The sequence below is a fragment of the Gymnoscopelus microlampas genome (genome assembly GCF_963454915.1).
Source record: "Gymnoscopelus microlampas genome assembly, chromosome: 4".
Classification (NCBI taxonomy): Eukaryota; Metazoa; Chordata; class Actinopteri; order Myctophiformes; family Myctophidae; genus Gymnoscopelus; species Gymnoscopelus microlampas.
Window position 1 is genome coordinate 27,402,954 of NC_139941.1, and position 14,815 is coordinate 27,417,768.

Below are 14,815 nucleotides of genomic sequence, written 5' to 3' on the forward strand. Positions count from 1 at the left end.
CTGGCTATTTCTGGCCAGTATGATTTATTTATTTTTTTTCAAAGTAAAAAAAAAGTGCTTAGGAAGCCAGATACAGCCATTTTCAGTTATAAGTTAAACAAGGAGTGGATGGAGCTGCAAATCTTCAGATAATGATATCTTGGGTTCTTTTCTTGAGTTGAGTATTTTTCAATTTTTTTCAAAAACACGTGAAACACGTTAATGGCACGTTGCACCATAGCGGTAAAACACGTGAAACACGTTAATGGCACTCAATGAGTTAAAGAGAAACGGGCGACAATGGTGTGTGTGTGTGTGTGTGTGTGTGTGTGTGTGTGTGTGTGTGTGTGTGTGTGTGTGTGTGTGTGTGTGTGTGTGTGTGTGTGTGTGTGTGTGTGTGTGTGTGTGTGTGTGCTCGTGCGCATGCGTGTGCATGCATACGTGCGTGCATACGTGCGTGCGTGTGTGTATATACTTGCATATGTGCATATATACAGTATATACTTGCGTACTGTATGTGCGTGCGTGTTAACCTAACAAGCTCCCCTGCACATAGTACATACAGTACCCTGTCTGTGCCATCTACGGCACTTAGCTTATTAGCTAATTATGCATCCATTATCACCGTAATTAAAATGTAAACTATTTATACACACTCCACACAATTAATCTCTGCTCAACTAGATCATAAAATCTTTATGTGAGGAAGTTTCATGAGCTTCAATTCTATAAAATTAGCAATTAGCTTAATTTTTTTCCATTATGGATGATTGAAAGATTTTTTTTATCTACAATACATAGGGCTTGGTACTAATTGACAGTTCAAAGGATGAACATTATGCACAATTCATTTTGATTAATATGACAATTTTCTCCAGAGGAAGAGGGGCAGATAAGCTAATTCACTGAAATTCTCAAATCAAAATGTATTTTGTTAGTCATTCAATGAGACAGCAATCCTACTTCTACAACTGGTTTCAAAGCTCTAATAGTAGCCAGGACTATTTCTTAACTCAACTTAAGAGAGAACCAGGCTTTCATTGGAGACAAACTATTATTAAGACAGGCCATTAAATTGAGCTCCTTTTTATGTATTACGGTTATAACTATTCATTTAATATATGATTAATAGAAAAGGCAATGCCACAAGGGTCCGAGTATGAATCCAACTCCCAAAATGTCTCATACCGGTATGTCTTCCCCGCAGGTTCCTGCTTCATTAAAAAATAAATTAACACCACAAATATCATATTGAAAACAAAAACAAAAGCCAAAAAGACATTAAAGGCACTCAACTGGTAAGCAGTGATTTAAAATATACATTTCTCCAACACGTCAGATTTGTCCTTCCGTGACTTTTTCAAAATACATGGCCTGTTATGGCCCATTATGTATGGCCTGTAATTTATGCTCTGTCGCAGGCAACGTGTTGTGTGAGCTTGTAGATCGGCTAATGTCAGCATGAGCCACTATCGTACGACTAAGAATAAATCAGGCTCTACTTAGGTTTACAAAATTAACAACTCATAGGAGAGAGACAGGAGACAGTTTCAGCAAAAATGAGTTATCGGCTGTTCTGCATTGAAATGCTTACAAACGCTACAGCACTTGCAATTCAGCAGGCTTTACCAGCCCACAAGCTGGGCTGGGAATCCAGCAAACCTTCCTCTAGTGTGAGAGTCAAATTATTATGTAACTGACTGTGGTAGTTCCCTAGCGTACTGTTTCTCAACCAGTGGTCCACGGACCACTAGTGGTCTATGGCATAATTACAGGTGGTACATGGGGAAATGTTTTAAAATGTAAAAAGAAGAAGAAAGTAAAAAACATAATATTGTAACTTTGTCTTAGTTGAATGTATCATCAAAATATATTTTAATAATAGTTCATATGTCCATCAAATTTAAGAACATTTCTGAACAAATGGGAAGAAAAGAAAACTTGAAATTAAATAAAATACACTGGCATGCAATTAAGTGTAAGAGCATTGTTCTAAATATGCTAATGTATATGCTAGTGGTATAGAGCTCAAAAGCTTGAGAACCACTGCCCTAGGAGAACTCAACAAGCATATGGCACAACAACCATGACGGATCATGTACTGTACTTTGCGTATGATTTGGCAGCGGATATTCAGCCATTGGATGGCACTGGTAAAAGAAATGCTATTCAGCCATCGGGCACTCTGCCCTACACGTTTTAATACAGAATGTCATTTCTATTGACAAGCGAACAGGACAAAAACGTTACTATTAATGTTGTTGCACATAAATAATTACTGCTGTGGAAATGTTAATTATGATGAATTGTCTGCCAGAGCCCTTTAGGTATTTTTACTTTACTTGTTTTCCTTTTACCCAGCTTTTATTGAGGACAGGCATTATTTGCATGTAACACACAACCCTGGCCACTAATTGAGAACCGGACATTATTGGAGCTTTTACAGTACACAGGTTTCACACGTACCAGGCTTCCTAGTTTGGACGATGAGGAGTTGTTTCTGTGCTTGAGCAGACCACAGCCCTCATTGCCCAGGGCATCTCTGTGGTTTCCATGGATGCGCGGCCCCCCCGCCCCCTCTGACGATGAGCGCAGGCGCCTCTCCAGCCGCATCACCCCATGGTAGGGACTGACACTGCTGCACATGGAGGCTGGGGGACAGACACACAGAGAAAAGTTAGAGAATGAGGATGAAGAGGGAAAGAAAGAAAGTCTGACCGAGACACACTAATGATTAATGAATGTTTTTCAGCCAGGTCTCTCTGTTGGTTAACAGTTATGACAACAAACACCTTTTTGATTAACTAAGCACCTACAGTACGTCAAGATCAGTGTTGCCAAGTCTGCTTATTATAAGCGACTTTGGGCTTGTTTTTCTATAAAGTAGCTTGTAAATGTTGGTAGTTGCAGGTTGTGTTTTTTTGGGCTTGTTTCTAAAGTTAAGTTGCATATTTTGGGATTGCTGTGTAATGTTGTTTAAACCAGTGGTTCTCAAACATTTTCATGTCAAGGACCCCCCAAATGAATATACATTTGTCTGCAGACCCCCCCCCTCCCCTGAAAATATTCTAAAATTATTCCAATTTCTTTTGCAAGATTTGTTGTAGCCGATGTTTATAGGTTTAAAGGTCTCATGTAGCCTAGTCGCTTCTTTTGGGCTTGTTTTCATAGACCTGGTTGATTATTTCACTCACAACATCTGGCCACACTGGTCAAGATATTTGTTTAGCAACACATCTGAAGTACAAGACATGTTCCTTTTGACAAGGAGTTAACTTGCTGAATCCCCTCTGAATTTGAATTGACAGAGAATCAACCTGCTACTCTACCTGGGATCCATAGTACAATTTCATAACAAATAGACCATAATAAATAAGTGTCCCAACACTAATAGTCTAACAGACACACACACCATTTCTTCCTCAACCAGAAAGGAAAGATGAGACCCCTACTCTGACTCATCACGTCAGGAGAAAGTCTGTCTACAATCAGCCTGTGACAACTTGAGGAATTACTGCTATATCATGTCCCTTGTCAAACGAGATGAGATCATTAAATCAGTATTACTCAGTTGTGGGCACAACAATCAAACTGACCACATTACCTGTGTAGAACCTCTGGGCTAGTGGTTTACCAACTGTAAATCAATACTCAACCACTTTACTGCAACCCTTGAGGTTAGCATATCTAAGTGATGCCAGCCAGGATTTATAGCTCCCAATACAGTGTGTGTGTGTGTGTGTGTGTGTGTGTGTGTGTGTGTGTGTGTGTGTGTGTGTGTGTGTGTGTGTGTGTGTGTGTGTGTGTGTGTGTGTGTGTGTGTGTGTGTGTGTGTGTGTGTGTGTGTGTGTGTGAGACTGGACTGCATGTGGGTGAATGGGTGTGTTCGGATGCCTGCCATGTGCATTTACATAGATGCATAGATATGTGAATGTAAAATACTACCATCAGACTTGTTTTAAAATGCACAACCATGGCCATTCCTTTACATCAGTGGTTCTCAAACTTTTCACGTCAAGGACCCCCAAAATTATATGTATTTGGTTGCGGACCCCCATCTCAAAAATATTTTGCGTCAGGGACCTCCAGAAGAAAAGATTTGAGTTAAAAATGTAAAAGAAAAAGATATATATAGATTTGCACACATTTTCAAGATTTTTGAATAGCCAAACTATAAAATATGGTTAAAGTGGTTAAAATGATTGTGACACTATATTAACTAATTTTGCTGGGGACCCCCTAGTACCCCTCTAAGGACCTCTGGGGGTCCCTGGACCCGATTTTGAGAACCAATAGTTTACATTACAGCTCCATAAGAAAGAAAGAAAGAAAAAAACCAGCATACACTACGGGAATCAATATCATCTTCTTTTAGTGGAATTATGGCATTTATTTGTGGAATGTTGTTCCATGTACAGTACTTTCGAGTAACTTATTTATGAGTTTGATTGATCTGTCTTTTGCCTGAGCACTGTTCCTAAACACAAGCAGACAGGCCTCAGTCATGCATGCACAGAACAGGATGACAAACAGTGTTTACACCTGTCAGACACAGGGACCCTTTCAGAAAAATATGCCCAGAAAAGGCATTTAAATTGTGTTGCTGTCTGGTGGAGTTTGGCAGGTGAAGTGGAGTGAAACATCTGCAGAAAACATAGCCCCAGGGCTAGAGATTAATGTAGAAAATCTATTTGTTACCTGAGAGGCTTTAGCTGAACATCCTGTAATATTTCATGGTAACTGAACAGGAAGTCAGTGTGACAGTAAAACGATTATTTAACCAATGTCACCTTACTGCTGGCTTTGATTTAGGGGATTTTTTCTTCTAATTGTCTACACAGGGACTGACATCATGTGGCAACTGAGTCATTAACATTTGATGTTTTCACAACAGTAATAAAAACATTAACAAAAGCTGCGCTAATCTCCGACAGCAGGCATGCCCCAATTCATCTCTCAATCGTTCTCTCTGACTTAAGACAGCTTGAACTGTGTTGAATGTGTGCAGACATTAAGCCTCTTGTAATTTGGGAGTTTAGGGGTATGATGTCATATTTATAAATGTATATGTTCCCATGCCATGAACCGGATAAACAGGATTGTTGTTGCTAGTTGGTAGCAGGACTTGACTACTGTAACGCCCTCCTAACTGGCCTTCCGGCATGCTCACCTAAGCCCCTCCAAATGATCCAGAATGCCGTAGGTAGCACTTCTGGTCTTCAACCAGGGAAATTTCTCACGTCTCCCCCTATTCCACTCCCTTCATTGGCCCCTGTTTGCTGTCCGCACCGAGTGCAAAACAGTGATGTTGGCCTACAAGGCAATCAAAGGCATGGTACCCCTATAACGTCAAGGCATGATCCAATCCAAAACCCTTCCCGCTTACTTAGATCAGCTAACACAGGAATGCTGTGCGAACGTTCCCTAAAACACCCTGGACAACGATCCACACAAAAGATGTGGCTGATTGGCCTAGTGGTATGTGAGTATTTGGGAACTACAAAACCAGTCTAGTGTCATGTGGTTCATGCTTCCTCTGGAAACGGAGGTGCCAGAGTGCATCAGAATGACTTCATGTGCTCAGGATGACTTATATTGACTGTGGTGCAAACGGGATCATCCAGCATGCACAGTGTGTGTGTGTGTGTGTGTGTGTGTGTGTGTGTGTGTGTGTGTGTGTGTGTGTGTGTGTGTGTGTGTGTGTGTGTGTGTGTGTGTGTGTGTGTGTGTGTGTGTGTGTGTGTGTGTGTGTGTGTGTGTGTGTGTGTGTGTGTGTGTGTGTGTGTTTAGATTTCAGTGATGCATTTGGCACAAGTCATAATGTTATGATTTATGCTCTCAATGAAATACAATTGCCACAGCTATATATAGATATAGTGAAAGATGTCTATGAAAAATCCTACTGTACACCCAGGGTTATATGTGGGAATACTCTGACTGATCCAATCCAGCTTGGTATCGGTATTAAAACAGGATGTCCGTGGAGTCCGGTTAATTTGATCCTTACAATTAAGCACTGGCTCAAATGGATGTGCCAGTGCGCAACTGAAGGAATAAGATCTCCAAATCCAGTCCAAGGATATGCCGATGACGTTCAGATCGCGTCATGTCAAGAGAGCGTAATTCTATTCATGCTCCCCCGCACTGAGGAGTTTCTAATGTGGTCTAGGCTGGAAGCAAAACAAACCAAATGTGCTGCGTTTTATGAAAGGCGCAGCAGAGGTAATCGATGGTATCCTACTATCCTACTATAATTCTAGTAACCTCTGTAGTGGTGAGTACGTGAGTGAAGATACCCGGTTCTCCTCACTGGCTGGACCAATTGCTCTGATTTTGCACACAGCCATTGACCATTACCATCTGAACGCAACTGTGAAGCCCGTTTTTCACTTTCATCAAATCTCAGCTTCTTATTAGCGTTTTTGTGTCAAACACTGTCGCCATGGTTACGGGGCTGCCCAGCTATGGGACGAACTGCCTCCCGGGTTGCCAGATCATGTGCGCATATCCCCCCACGGATGCGCTGCGCCGACCGGGTATGGTCTAGTGAGTCTAAAACAGATAAGCCCCCATCCTTTACAATAATGCAAAAACCCATCAGAGTATATTCAAGACATGAAACAAATCTATACCTGGGACATAAATTTAATGTTGCAGGCGATTGGGAAGAGCACGTCAGAGAACTGTATGATGACTACTCTGTCAGACTGGACTTAATCGATTCCTCCCCCCTACCCATCCGAATGAAACTGCAGGCAATTACAGAATTGGCACTTGCAAAAATTATTTTCTCAAAAATACATTTGCCACAGAACACTCTTACAGAATTTAATAACAAGGCAGTGTGTTTGGTGAGGGGCTGGTTCTGTCTTAATACCCACTCCACCCGTGCCATCATCTTTCAGCCCATCAGAGACGGTGGTTTGCGCGTACCAAACATAGAATGGGTTTACACCGCCACCAGAACCAGCCACCTTATCAATATGCTTAACAACGATGATTCTACGGTCAGGGAAATGTCCAGCGAGTCACTCATTCAGCATATGCAACGACGTAAGGTACCAGGGCGTCTGAATGCGTGTTCAAAGAGCATGTGCTTACCCGCTAGTGGCTTCCTCAGTGCGAGTGTGTGCGTGTGTATGCATGCACATGTGCGTGTTGTTGACAACGGCCCACTTACCAGTGTGCGGCTTCCTCAGGTGTGAGGACCTGGGTTCATGGCGTCCGCAGCAGCCTCCCCTCCCTCCTTCCTGGAAGGACAGCGTGTGTCTCACCCTGCGGTCAGTATGGTCTGGGTTGGAGTGACAGCCCTCACTGCGTACCTAGGGTTGTCACGATCATGACATTTTACTTGACACACATAATTGAGATTGAATTGTGTTCTTGGCATTGAACGCTGGAACATATAAATGAAAATGACATTTCTGTTTGGCTTTTAGGCTTTGTAAACAAAATTGCACAGGGCAGATATGACAAATAACAAACCTACGAAGGAATGACTGACAATGACTGTTACCCATAATCAAAATAGGCCAGGACAGGCCAGGACAGGCCATGCATTTAACATATTTTTTGCATTTTTTCTGAGCAGATGAATGTGTACATATGAATGGAAACAATTGTGACAATTATGCAAAATAATTGCGATTATCTCAAATAATTGCAATTATCTCAATAATTGCGATCAGGCGATTATATAATAACAATAATAATGATAATAATAATAATAATAATGTAATAATGCTTACCACACATGCCTCGCTCTCGCTGGTGGTCTCTGTGTGGTAGCCCACCGTCCTCTCGCCCGCTGAACCCTTCTTCTTCTCCTCCTCCTCCTCTGACACCGCTTGCCTGGCTTCCTTCCTCTCCTCTTCCCTCTCCTTCCTCTCTTCCGCTGATTGTTGCTGCGGGGGAAGGCAGGGCACAGCTGTCTCGGGCTCTGAGAGGGAAACGGCCGTTTCGTAGTCGGTGTTGTTGGCTGTGCTGGTGTCGGGGGGTAATGGCTTCTCCGCACTGGACTGAGCCGGTGTCACGAACACCTGAGAAGCAGACGTTTGATGAAATATTGTGAATAATACAGTACTGTATGTCCCACTCAAAACATCTAACATCTTCCCTTAACGCATTCAATCCAGGAACGCATCTGTGTCATTTTAAGATTTCTTTTGGTATTCAAAAATAGCATATCTACAAGCTCATAGCGCAGTGCCGCGCTATGAGCTTGTAGATCTGCTATTTTTTATTAGCCAAAGTATGAAATAATGGTTTAAGTGGTTACACAGATGCGTTCCCGGTTTTAAAGGGTTATGGCCTGCCTAACTGAATTGTCCACTGTTGGATTTCCTGAAACCTCCTTCAATTTAATGCATAGAAATCCAAGATTCTCCTATTTTGCCCTCCTCGTTCCAGAATCCTGTTATGGGATAATCTCGGTAGTCTGTTCACCAACGTCCAAATGTGTGTATTATTTGATTCTGACCTCTGTATTAACTCTAAAGTAAAGAGGCTTGCTCAATATTGTTTCCTTCGCCCAAGACACATTTCTAAAATTAGGTCATTTTTATCCAGTCATGATCTAAATAGAATTGTTACTGTCCATGTATCCTCTCCTTTAGATTATTGCAATTCTCTTTACACTCTTGCCTCAGCCAAAGTACTTTACATCGGCAGCAGTTGCAAAAATGCATTTGTAAGGCTTATAACAGCTAGGTTCAAAGAGATGAGCATAACACTCCAGTTCTAGCTGCGCTTCACTGACCGCCAGTCCATTTTAGAACTGATTGAACGATTTTATTGTTCAAACTTTCAAAGGTCTGGCAGCTAGCTACATCACTGAGCATCTTACCCCCTATGTGCTGACACAGAACCTGAGATCCACAGATACAGTTTTATTGGTTGTACCTATAGGTCCAGATTAACGCCTAAAGGTGACCGGGCGTTTGCACTCTGGAATAGCCTGTCTGTGGTGCTCAGGTAAGCCAGCTCAGTAGCATGTTTAATCTCTTAACATAGCTAGGTTATCATCTGCTTACTGCGTATATAATGTTTTGAGTTCTCATTATTGTTTTAGTGCTTGTTTCACCTGTTTCCACTTGTTTTTTGTTTGCATTTTCTTTTACGTTGTTTTTTTTAGAGCACTTTAGAACACTCCCACAGACACAGTGTAAGAGCAGGCACACAAAACAAGCATCCCTACCTGGGAGGTAGAGACAGCCGTGCTATTGCTCTCTGGTGCAGGAGGAGGGTTAGGGGGATCTGGATCAGCAGTTTGCCCAGCGATAGGGGTAGGTGCTGGGGAAGAGCCTGGGGCTAGGCCTCCTGCGCCAGGGCTGGGGGCTGGCAGGGCATCCACCTCCGACACCGAGTCCTCTGTGATGGGGACGAACTCTGAAGGGGTGATCGCTGTGGTTCGATCCTCCGATATCATGGGGGATTGAAGGGAGCTCTCACCCCCGGCACCGAGCAGCTCCCCGGGCCACGACCCCGGAGTGAGACCCCCTCCTCCCGGAGTGAGACCCCCTCCTCCCGGAGTGAGACCCCCTCCTCCCGGAGTGATGGTCGTTGAGCTAGGGGCGTCCAAACTTACCTCCGGGGGTCTGTGGTGATCTGAGTTGCGGGAGAAGCGGTGGTGAGCTGAGAAAGACTTGGGCAACAGCTGCTTCTTCTGGCGCGAAGAGCGCTTGTTGTTGCTGCTGCTCCCAGCACTGTAATCGTCAAGGAAACCGGAATCATCGCCCTCATTGGTCCCTGAGCTGCTGATGCAATTGATAAACACGTTTCGGTTGGCCGAGGAGGATGACGAAGAGGGCACCTTTTCAAAATCCTCCGTCTGGGAGCGCGTGATCTTCTTCTGCTTGTGGCTGCCAAACCCAAACGAGTGACGCATCTTGGAGCGGCCCTCGCTGAATCCCGTCGTCGAGGACGATGACGTTGTTACCGCCTGCTCGCTGTTCCCATTGGAGTCCATGCCCTGCGGCAGCGGCGGCGTGAGGTTGAGATTGATGGGCTGGACACGTGGCTCGCTGTTTCGCTTGAAGACGAGCGATGGAGCACGGAACAGGCTCCGGCGTTTGCCCGTACTGCCAGAGCTGGAGTTAGTGCTGGAGGGGGAGGAGGTGTGGACGCCATTTCCCACACCGCCTGAGGAAGGAGAAGAGGGAAGAGAGTCCTGCCTCTTGCTGCTGCTGCGGCGGAAGATGGGCAGGCGGGAGACGAGCGTGGAGCGACGAGAACCCGATTCACCCATCTAGGAAGTGAGACAGAGGAGCAAACATTAACATTAAACCACTGAAAAACTAATTATATCAAACACAAAAGACAAAACACCAACCAAAATCTAAGATCTAGGATATATCAATAACAACAGTATTCTTGGAGAAACTGATGAGTTTCAATTCAGAGTGACAAAGTAGTTGGTTACGTAATGTGTTGTTACCTACAGTATGTGACATGGAAGGATCTTGCTGGAGGGACAATCAGAAACAGCCCTTAATATAATACCACAATTTTGTTTTGTGGTATTATATTATTGTAGGGGGACAATACACTGGGGACAATACAAACACACAGAGATAGATATCATATTGACCATTGTTTTCTTTTTTCAGGATACTGTTAAAATCGTTATAATGGGGGAATCTCAAAGAAGGTTGTAACCGTTTCTCAACTAACTAGAGTCGGTTTTAGAATATAGTTAAATACATTTGCCTCAGATCTTCAATATTTTAATAAAATCAATGTTAAGATTTGTACGAGTAAAGCGCATTGTATTGTAGGCTTTGGAAACGGTGTAGCAAGCAGAGACTTCTCGGTGGTCCATATATGCTAGAAAAGCTATGCTGTTTTCAAGAGCATGGGTCCTAGGATGAGAGAATGATTTTTTTGCATATATTCAAATTGTGTTCTGCATTGCAATGGTTTAGGAGCATCTTGTATAGCCACTAATAAAGAAGTTACCTTTCCATTTCTATGTTCTACAGAAGTGAGACAACACTTCTAATCAAACTCAAAATCAATAGGAGGAGATGGTAAAAATGAAGTTGGACACATAAGACTGATGTCACAGCGTTAGGACAATCAAGATCAATGTGAAACTACTGTAATGTCCTTGTGTGTGATTATTTTAGAAAGAAAGATAGAGGCCTGGCATCTCTTTGATATGCCACATTCCACTGCAGCTCACACTCGGCCCACAGAGAAACTCATAAGAGACTGACCAGACGAGGGAGATAGAATGTCAGAGCGTAATCAAAGACAGAGACAAAAAGAGACAGAGAGATAGAGAGAGAGAGACGGAGGGAGAAGCTGTTAATATCTCACTAATTGTAAGAGCAGGCCAAAGTTCCACATGTCAAGTCAGTCAGTAAAGGAAGAATGAATACTGTGAGTGATTCCAATTCTTTCAATTACTTCATAATCTTTCCTGCAGACAATTGAGTGTTCTGTCCACTGTTGTATTTATACACTTCTTCAAAAGATCCTGTATTACCGCAATGGCCTAGCCTCTTTCAAAATAAATAATGATAAAGTCCTACGGTAAGTCAATAGCCATGCAGTTCCTTTAGAACCGGCACTGTACAACATATACAATGATAGCTCCTTCAATAATAAATAGTGACAGTGAAAGATAACAAACCCTCTAGAAAATGTTGTAAACACTGGATTACGCCATAGAAGATACACTTCTGTCTTGGGACTGTTACCTGTCTGTGTTTTGTCCTAAACGACTGTTACTTGTCTGTGCTGATCACTAAGATAAGTGCAGTCCAGCGTGATCTAATATGAGAGTGACGACACTAGCGTTGACTCCAATTGTAAGAATGGAATGCAGAAATGCTCGTTCTATCTCAATGAGGAAGTTCCAATGTTTGGAACTACAGCCCATAGCGGCCCGCTTTGCAGCGAGATCAAAGCGTGTCATAACTCTCTCTCTCTCTCTCTATGGGTCTGGTGCAGTCCAGCCAACATATCACATACATTCTCAGGTATAATGAGTTTCCTGTTTAGAAGAACCCTGAGCATAACCATCTCATGTGACCATTGACCAGTTCACATGATTAATATACCTGTACCGTACTACCATGCTGCATAGAGACAAACATCCTCAAACTAAACAGACTGTTGATTTAAAAAAGGCCTCTCTTGACTAATGTTGCACGAATATCATCGGAGTCGGATAACTTCTTTGAATGCAATTAAAATCATTTATTTTCCTATAAGTTTAACAATACTAATAAAATCAGGGGAAAGGGGAGGTGGAACAATATGTTGGCATTTCATTCTCCAAACAATTCAAATCAGTCCATGAAGCCTCTGTCTACCTAATAAGCAGGTAGCCTGGTCTCTCTGGCACAGATGGGCTCAATCCCACTAATTAGGGATGACACTAGGATGACAATGGGCACTGTCCTGTTGTTTTAAAGTGTCCTATAGTGCTTTAAACATTACATAAACATTTTCCACAATATATCTTCAACAACTAACGTGCCTTAAAGTAAGCCACTCTTTTTGATTTTCAATGAATTGACATGCACTAATAAATGATATAGGCTGCACCATGGCAGTACACATCGTACTGGCCTTGGATACATGACTGAAAAACATTGCAGACAGTGTTACCAGATAGCTTAATCTGTTTCTACACAATGACAGGAGAGCAGAGCAGACAACAACTACTTCCCCATGCTCTGTCACTGCAGTACTGTTAAGTTGACAACTGACCCTACCTGTGTTACTAAAAGTCTACACCACCACTTCACCTCTCAGTTTCACTTCCCCATGCTGTGCTCAGTTATTCATGTTCCTAGTACTGTCTTGAATAACAAAACACACTTTGCTAAGTAACACCATTTGAATATGCATTATTTCGACATACTGGAATACATTTAGTTTACTCTCAAGTGGGGTAGGTAAATATTCTGTTCAAAAGGATTTGTAGGTGCTTGCAAGATCATGGGCTCTTCATTTTAGAAAGGTTTCAGCTTAGACATATTGCTGACTATATTTATATCCACAAGGTGCAAAGCCCCTATAGAATGGTTACTGTACTGACATAGCAGCTCCAGTATAGAAAAGCTGAGCAGGCATAAACCTAAAAGCGGCAACAAATGGCCATCTCTCTTTATGAAATGAAGACTTCACACAGTCATTTCCTAACACATAATAATACTGAATCATTTTCCTAGGGAAATAAATCAACTACTTCACCACTTTTGTATCCAATGATATTGTATCCAAAATGCATTTACATTTTTTTATTTCCTCATGAAGTAAGTTATTGCCTGTGTCTATTTCCATGATACAGGGAATAACATTTAGACTTCCTTTAAACAACCTTTTGTGCAACTTTTTTTTTATGTAAGTTCCAAAGTTCCTAAAACCAAATCACTGTCACATGGTTGGCTACTGTCTGAGTCTGTACTGTACACATTACTGTAGAAATTACTTTATTCAGCTCTAAATGACGGTGCACCTCAGCTTAGTGATGAGTCTTTTACTCCTGCACTGCTGTGTGGTTTGACATAATATATGAACCCACCTGCAGCCTGAGCCTATGCTGCTTATATAACTTCACAACATAATGTCCACTTTCACACCTCTAGGCAATTTTACATTCCTATGCAATCCTACCCGGTTTTAAGAGCAAAAGAATAAAAGGTGTGTGGGGGGTGCGGTTCTGTGGGTGTTTCCTGTAAAACAGATCCACAGATGCCACAATACACACACAAATATATTGATGTAGACCTACTGTAGCAGACTGGCCAATACTTGAACCCATACACCTAAATAATGTACTTCAGTCTGTGGTTGGGGGGAATGGATCCAGGTCCCAACTGTGAATCTCTAGGCTATATTCTCCCTCTGTTTATATCAGATGTGTTCAGTTCAATGGCTCTAATACAAAAGTTATAAATTACAGGTCTATATGCCTGTCATACTACAGGTAGTGTCCCTTGTGCACCCTAACCTGTGGTGTTGGACGGAGCACATGCAGTGTACAACAGTAGTCCCTACATGGTAATGCTTATTATGCATCCCATGTCTATAATGCTTTATAAACATGCTTATAATGCATTATAATCTGCTTATAACACTGTATAATTATAGTTGTAAGAACTCATAAATACTCATAATGCTTTATAACAATAATCGTAACACAAAGCATTTTATAGTTACTAATAAGATCAGACATAAAAGCATTGTAATCGTTTGTAAACACTGTATAATTAGTTATAAGCACTGATAAATATTCATAATGCAATCATGACAAATTATAAGGACTTATACAGTACTTTTAAGTCACTTACAGTGACTTATAATCACACTATAACACATTATAACAGTGATTATAATACATTGTAATATAATTATAATGTATTATAATATGCCAATTATAAGGTATGATCCTTACAAAAACAAATGTCTGCGAGCGTCCAGCAATTATTAAATATTAATATACTTGACCTTTAAAGGTCAACTATGGCTAAAGGCTAACTATTATTATACAGTGTTATAAGCAGATTATACTACATTAGAAGTATGTTTATAATGCATTATAGACATGGGATTCATAGCAAGTGTAACACTAAACAATGCTCAGTTAACAGAGAGTTGGAATCTGGAGGGGCAAAATAAGGGTTTACACTCAGGCCAACCAAGTCTATAAATAAAAAGGCCTCTATAGTTTTGCCACTTCAGCTTTTTAATACCATGCAAATCTCTTCCATACAGGCCAGGGCATGTGGACTGTCTGGAGCTCTTACTGCACTTCAACCACAATGAATTACTTACAAAATGACCAAAAGGGCACACACCCACCCACCCTCCCAAGCACCCA

The 14,815-nt window shown here is 41.8% G+C and overlaps 1 protein-coding gene across 1 annotated transcript in view; it reads right to left on the reverse strand.

The window, feature by feature from the left end:
* The window catches only part of ccser1 (coiled-coil serine-rich protein 1), a 190,323-nt gene that overhangs the window by 173,193 nt on the left and 2,315 nt on the right, over positions 1–14,815 (reverse strand). The window contains exons 2-5 of the mRNA XM_084053866.1: positions 9,176–10,225; positions 7,728–8,018; positions 7,160–7,301; positions 2,446–2,630 (exon numbers count right to left, since the gene is read on the reverse strand). Of these exons, the coding sequence (XP_083909992.1) occupies positions 2,446–2,630; positions 7,160–7,301; positions 7,728–8,018; positions 9,176–10,225 (1,668 nt within the window). The remainder of the gene's footprint in view (positions 1–2,445; positions 2,631–7,159; positions 7,302–7,727; positions 8,019–9,175; positions 10,226–14,815) is intronic.